Source organism: Electrophorus electricus, chromosome 10 (assembly GCF_013358815.1).
Source record: "Electrophorus electricus isolate fEleEle1 chromosome 10, fEleEle1.pri, whole genome shotgun sequence".
Lineage (NCBI taxonomy): Eukaryota > Metazoa > Chordata > Actinopteri > Gymnotiformes > Gymnotidae > Electrophorus > Electrophorus electricus.
The window spans coordinates 3,532,112-3,539,061 of record NC_049544.1 but is presented as its reverse complement, the minus strand read 5'-3'; the positions used below and the strand labels follow the sequence as shown (position 1 = coordinate 3,539,061).

Sequence of the window (6,950 nt, the reverse complement as noted above, 5' to 3'; positions counted from 1 at the left end):
TCCTCTCATCACACTTCCAGTGGATCACAGTGACAGAAATGTGGAGAACCTTCCTCTGTCTCCTCCTCGTACTCCAGTCCAGTTCAGCTGAAGAAGGTAAGAAACTTGGTTTCACTTGCTCGGATGTGCTGTAGGTGTGCATGGTGTGTGTGGGGGTGTGTGTGTGTGAGAGCGAGAGTATCATTTGTGTTAAGCGTAAATACTTGTGTGTGTTATAAAATGCAAAAGCTGTTGGCATTGTAAATACTGCCAGTGCATAAACTTAATATCTAGATTTTTTTAATTAGAAATGTGTGTTTGGCTTGTCTGCAGATAAATGTGTCCTTAAACTTTTGTGTCTGTCTATCTGTCTGGGTTACTGTACAGATATATGTGCAGAAAACTTTCTTCTGCACATGTTCTTATCATCGATGGCCAATGCACGTTCCTCTGGCTTAGTTGCCCTGTTTGAGCTGGTCGCTGTGTGTCGAACAGGCGTCTTCTCCACCAATAGCAGCGGGGGGGGGCGAGGCTGCATAATAAGACGTGTAACCTTTGTCTCAGTCTAACCCTCATGACCCTCCTCTGTCTCCTCTCCTTTATGTCCCTTATTAGGATATTATGACTGTTAGAAGTGACCCCATCAGACCCCCATTCAGAGCTACTGTACAGCTGCCTACCCCATCTATACTTTCCTCTCTCTCTCTCTCTCTCTCTCTCCCTCTCTCAGTACATTTCTTTGTTGCTGTGTGAAGTGAGTCATGCTGAGTCTGGTGTGGTGAAGTCTGCTCTCGATCACTGGTGATTTTAGGCTTTATGATTATAGGCACAGTTATGAATAGATAAAGGGAGGAAATGGAAAGGCATGTTGTGGTAAGTTACTCTGAAAAACACGAGTCAGGTCCCTCATCCAGGGTGTATGTGTACACGTGTGTGTGTGTGTGAGAGTGGCTTGTAACGCGCGTGCGTGCGTGTGTGTGTGTGTGTGTGTGTGTGTGTGTGTGTGTGTGTGTGTTTGAACTTGTTTACCCAGAGCTTGCTGCTGTTTTACACACATTAGCATAGTATACACGTTGACTGATCTGTATAAAATGACAGAGAAACAGAGAGAAAGAGGAGAGGAGAAAGAGGTGGGAGGAAGAACGACAGTGTGCACTATGGCCGGCTGTTGTGTTAACCCAGCAGCACACTAACACACATCTTTCACCCTCCCATGTCAGAGTACCACTCTTAAAGAATACCACATTAGGTCCTGTGGAAATACCACATTAGCTAACAGTTGTCTTGTCTAGTGTAAATATAATCAGAATAGGAGGTTTGAGAGGACAGGGTTTTGCTTTCCAGTTAGGAAAGTCCAGCAGTTTTTGATAAGTAGGCATCATCTCTATAGAATGAGCTGCTTAGTGAGAGTAAAACACGCATCCAGAACCATCTGCACAGAGTATGATAAGGTCTTCAGCCCAGCAGAGGTTAGTCTTTCTCTCTCTCTCTCTCTCTCTCTCTCTCTCTCTCTCTGTCTCTCTCTCTCTGTCTCTCTCTCTCAGATCTGGTTCCAAATTCTGCTGATGTTAGTTGTAATTCAGCTTCAGGTTTTTCACAGATGTTAGTACTGTTAACTACAGTATTAGAGTAACAGTTTCAGGAGTTCTGTCAGACTCTGTTTCCTGCCGCCCTGCTGAGTATGGCAGCCTGGTTTTCAGACATCGGGGTCTCAGATCAATTGCTACCAAACCCCCATTATACAAGCTGTGAAGCAGAAACCCACATCTAAAACATAATTCATTGCAAATATATCCAGCACTAAGGCAGGCTTGTGCGTACACTTAAATGATGTCTGCGCAAAGCGTGTCCTCTTGTTTTATTCATTGTATCCCATTACACAATATTTTCTAATGTAACTGGCTATTGTCTGCTGCACCTATATGACTATACATATTTACATTCATTCGAAGGTGGTAGGCAGGCTCACACATCACTCTGAGCCTTGGGTCAATTGCTCTTTAATGCTTCACTGTAGAACGGCTAGACTGGGATCGGCACCGTAAGGTCAAAAGGTCATGGCCCCCGGGGCCAAGCCCACTGTCACACTCTTCCCTCTGACTTTTAATTAGCCAGCCGCTTGACCCACTCTTTGGGGCAGTGAGGGAAAGGGGAGTGTGTGTGTGTGTGTGTGAGTGTGTGTGTGTGTGTGTGTGTGTGTGTGTGTGTGTGTGTGTGAGTGTGTGTGTGTGTGTACAGGTGTCTGGAAGATGTGTGTTTGGAGCTAGTTGCGTGCAATCGCACATGGTGGGGTGTTTTCTTGCTGAGAGACGGCAGGGCGTTTTTAAAAGCCTGGCTGGCATAAGAGCCTCCGTCGCCCACGGCTACGATGAAGCAGCAGCACCTGCCGTTCTGGAGTGCGGGAGAGGAGGAGAGAGAGAGAGGGAGAGAGAGAGAGGGAGAGGGAGAGATTAGAGGAGAGTAGAGAGACATGCCAGGCCACACTCACTCTCATGGCATGGAGCTCTGGGTTTCTGCCTTCCTGTTTAACCGCTCTGCTCATCGGCACTGAACATGTGCAGCCATCCAGCCGGCAGATCTGTGGAGGCTGTGGCCTCCTGCCTTTTTGTACAACTCCTTCATCTGCCCATCTTCATCATGTGTGTTTCATGTGCCCTGCGTGTGCATTGTGGATGCTGCGTGTGTGTCCTGCACGTGTCCTGCGCATGCGCCATGGGTGCCCTGCGAGTGCCCTGTGTGTTCCTTGCATGAGTTTTCTATGTGCCCTGCATGTGCGCTGTGGATGCCCTGAGTGTGCCGTGCACGTGTGCTGCGTGTGCCCTGTGCGTACACTGGCGGGATGAGCTCGTGCTCCGCTGCACTTCAGAGACGAGTGGCCCTTGTGCTTTGTGATTGAATGTTTTCAACGGCGCGGCTGCTTTGTGGCTGGCACAAAGAGACGAATCCTCTGAGAATCCTCATGTTACCTCCGCACACTCGTGTGGTCTTTGCCCCTGGCAAGGGAAGCAGGACGTTTTTCAGTGTTTTTAAGTCATGCGGTCTGGTGTAGTAAGCCTTGCTTGTCTGTCAGGTGTTTAGGGAGGGGGCCGATAGGGGACAGATGTGCCGGGTAAATTAAAAAGTTCAAGCCAGATTCATTTTTGGGATTATGGTAATGACGCCCTCTGCTTGTAATGAGGAACTGTGTGTGTGTGTGTGTGTTGGGGGGGGGGGGGGGGGGGGGGGGGGGGGGGGGGGGTCACACACACACACACACACACACACACAGTAATACAGTAGCTCATTCTATGGGTGAATGTGCAACCCTGTCATGTATACAGTGAGTGCGTGTGTGAGCATGCGTGTGTTTGTAAAGCAACACTGCCAGTGAAAGGTGTTAGAATAAAATACTCTAACAGCATTATTAACCTTGTCAGCTTGCCTATAGGAGGACGCTATTGAGAGATGAAGCAAAATGTAACGTTTTCGAGAGGCTGGGAAAACAGGACTCCGACACACACACGCACACAAACATACACAGGTACACATGCACACGCACGCACACACACGCGCTCACACTTTTAGAGGACAGAAAATAAGCCTTTTGTAAGGATGCCTACACTTGAGAGAGAATGAGAGCAAGTGTGAGCACTCAAGTGAACACAGTTCTGACACCAAGTGAGCCAGAGAACCACTAATGTAGGACAGCCAACAGGCAGCAGACAGAGAGAGGGCGTGAGAAAGAGGGAGGGAGTGAGAGAGAGACAGCGAGAAAGGAAGAGATGGGATGGTAAACAGCTTATTCATTGTAATTCACACTTGTTTTAGCAACAACAACACGGAAGTGAAAGCTGGAGAAGACGAGCATAACGGAGAACGGAGGACAAAGGGACACTTTCGAACATGACTAACTACCCTCTTACTCTCCCTGCCTCTCTCTCTCTCTCCCAGTGTCACAGCTTTCTAAACAAACTGTGCCTTTTTCTCCTGCATATCAATAATAGAAGTCAGTGTAGTTCTGTGTTTAAGATCTAACACTGGCCCTCTGTCACTTTTCTGTTTAATAATACACACACAAAGAGAGGGGACGGAGAGAATGTGTGTGTGTGTCTGTCTGTCTCTCCATGTGTCTTAGATAAGAATGATCTGTCAGTGCAGTGCATTACTGTTGCACTTAAGTGGATTTTCTGCTTGCACAACACTTTTTGCTTCTCTCAGGGCTGAACCCTCCTCCTCCTGTGTGAGGATGCTTTGGGTGCTGGAACTCTGCCTCATGCATCCCCCCCCCCCCCCCACCGAGGGAGGCTGAGATGGTTATGAGGCGTTTTCACCAGCACAACTGCACTGCATGCTGCCCTGTCCACACGCTCCCTGGTATATGCTCCAGATACGTGGTGTAGGTAACGTCAGTCGGGTGCATTAACATTGGGGGAAGGGGAATTTGATATCTAATGATTTTGTATGGCAGGACCCAAACCCAAGCACCCAATCTCAAGTGTCTGCTTATGCTGAATGTTGATACCAGCCTTTTTATTGTTGTGATCCGACGTTTGTGTATCCGCCCCGCTTGCAGCCAGGGTGTGCTCTCAGAGTGCTGCGTTGCTTTGCTTTAAAGCATGCACAAAGACCCGCGCTGCATCTTACACGTGCAACTTCCATGGACTAGCATAATGGAGCAAAAGAGCCTTTGGGTAATTTAGTTTGATGTCAATGAGGCAGCGAAAGGCAGGGTGCCATGTCTACTCTCAGTGCCACTTTCAAAATGCCGCACAATCTGATATTTTCATGGTGATGTTATCTGCAAAAAAAAACAAAAACATGCCAGAAAAGTCATTACAAGAAGTAATGGAATAATGTGCTCAACCACCATAGTTAGGACAGTAAACAGATACGATTACTAAAACGTATAAACAAACACCCTTTATGATATCACTCAATGGCCTCTTTAATGTGGTGCCTGTATGTATGAAGGCCAAACAAGCTCTCTCCTTAACTGATGTATATAGCAAATGCCTTTTGAATTTGCCCTTTTGCCTGTGTGATATGTACTACCTGGTCATTGCACTTTGCATCATTAAAGGCAGTGCCTCAGTACTCAGTACATCATGAAAGCTAGTGCCTCAGTAATGATATGGTGCTGGAATTGGTATTGAGCATCTGCAGATCTACTAATATCATATTGATCTCTGGCTTAACTCTTGAAATTCTTTTAGACTTTTTGACATGGACGTCTCTGAGTTACTGAGGGTTTTCCCAAGGACCATTGATTACCTGTATTTACTCCAGACAAGGTTATACAATTTTAGCAAGGATTCAGCTCATTAAGTGCTGCATCTGGCTTGCAAATGTGTGTTTACCAGGCCTTCAGTCTCCGGCCTCACAGGGCCAGACAGGAGCGGGACTACCACCAAGGCCTCTGAGATGAGCATGCTGGGACTGAACGCAGTATAGGGGAAAGAGCTTTACTCAGGCAGGTCTGTGATTCAGCCCCTCCTCTGTACTGAACTCTACCTCGCCATCAGCAGTCACTGTACTCCACCATGCTTTCTTCTCTCTTTCTCTGCCTCGCTGATGTAACATCCTGCCGCAGTTTTAGGAGTGATCCTCTAGTGTTCAGGAGAAATGTGGCAGTTTAAGAAGAGTCTGAAATAGATTTGATTTTCTGGGAGCACTTTATAGTACTGTAGCATAAGACTTTCCCTTCAGGTGAGAAGTGGTTTCAAATCAGAGTCTGCTACCGCTTCTCAGAGAATGATATAACCATACTGGGGTGATTCAGAATATGGGAAACATGTTCTTCAAGGTATGGAAATAGATTCAGAAACTGTAGAGGATCCAGATATCATGACATCTGCTTGATGTCAATGGTCAAAGCCCGATCCATACCTCGAGTACTTCAAACCTCAAGTACAGCTTGAAATACAATGCTTCAAGTCGCATGGAAGACATGCATCGAGAATATTCTCTCTCCTGGCTCCTAGATGGTGGAACAAACTTCTGATGGCTGTCCGGACAGCAGAGTCCCTTGCAATCTTCAAGCGCAGAATGAAGACCCATCTATGCATGGAATATTTAAATGACCATTGACCCTGCTCCTCTGTTCACTAACTGAATCTCTAGTACTTATTCGAGGGTGTTGTTTATAGCACTTATTGCTGCCTGTTATACACATTTGTCCTTATGTCATATGTTGATCCCTGTATTTTAACAGTATTCTAGCTTTATAGTTCAATGGTATCTTGGACTCTAACCTACTGCACTGGCTAGGATACATTCTATGAGTAGATGAAAAAGCACTTTTGTAATTAGCTCTGGATAAGAGTGCCTGCCAAATGTCGTAACTGTAATTGTAAATCTAAGGTGGAGGCCTGAGATTATGACTCAGTATTGGTCTTAAAGATTATCCCAAATCATTGCAACAATATTATCTAAATTGGTAAATCCAGACAGGTTTTTAGTTTTACAGGGTCAAGTCTATTTCTCCTACATGCTAATTCTGGTAATATGTATTTGAAACTGTTACCAAATGGGTTTATAAAGAATATCCAGATTAAATTCCACCTCACTCTCCCACCACACACACATCTGGCTGCAGAGATGTGCACCGATGTCTCTTTGATGTGAACATAGCTTATTTCAGTTCTTAACTGTATTTTATGTAATTATATATACAAAACCATACACTCAGAAAGAGGTGTATTAGTATGATAAATGAGTATATGTTTATGAACGGGAATTTACACAAGATTGAGTCAGGATACTATACAGTGCCTTTAAATTACTGTGCCCTTACGAACAATAAAGGTTCCTTCATGTCTAGTTATTATTGAATAGTTCACGTTTTGTCGTAGCTACACTTCCAATTTTAACCCATTGAGATGTTTTCTCCCTTTACTAAAAGTTTAAAGTCAATAAGTTTACATTCAGAAACATTCATGAACATTGTTTTTTTTTTTTTTTATAATGAAACACTTGCATTCTTTACACATCAT

At 45.2% G+C, this 6,950-nt stretch overlaps 1 protein-coding gene across 1 annotated transcript in view; it reads left to right on the top strand.

Annotated features, from left to right (window-relative positions):
* The window catches only part of ephb6 (eph receptor B6), a 39,100-nt gene continuing 32,150 nt past the window's right edge, over nucleotides 1-6,950 (top strand). Inside the window, exon 1 of the mRNA XM_026999110.2 lies at nucleotides 1-96. Within this exon, the coding sequence (XP_026854911.2) occupies nucleotides 39-96 (58 nt within the window). The 5' untranslated portion in view covers nucleotides 1-38. The remainder of the gene's footprint in view (nucleotides 97-6,950) is intronic.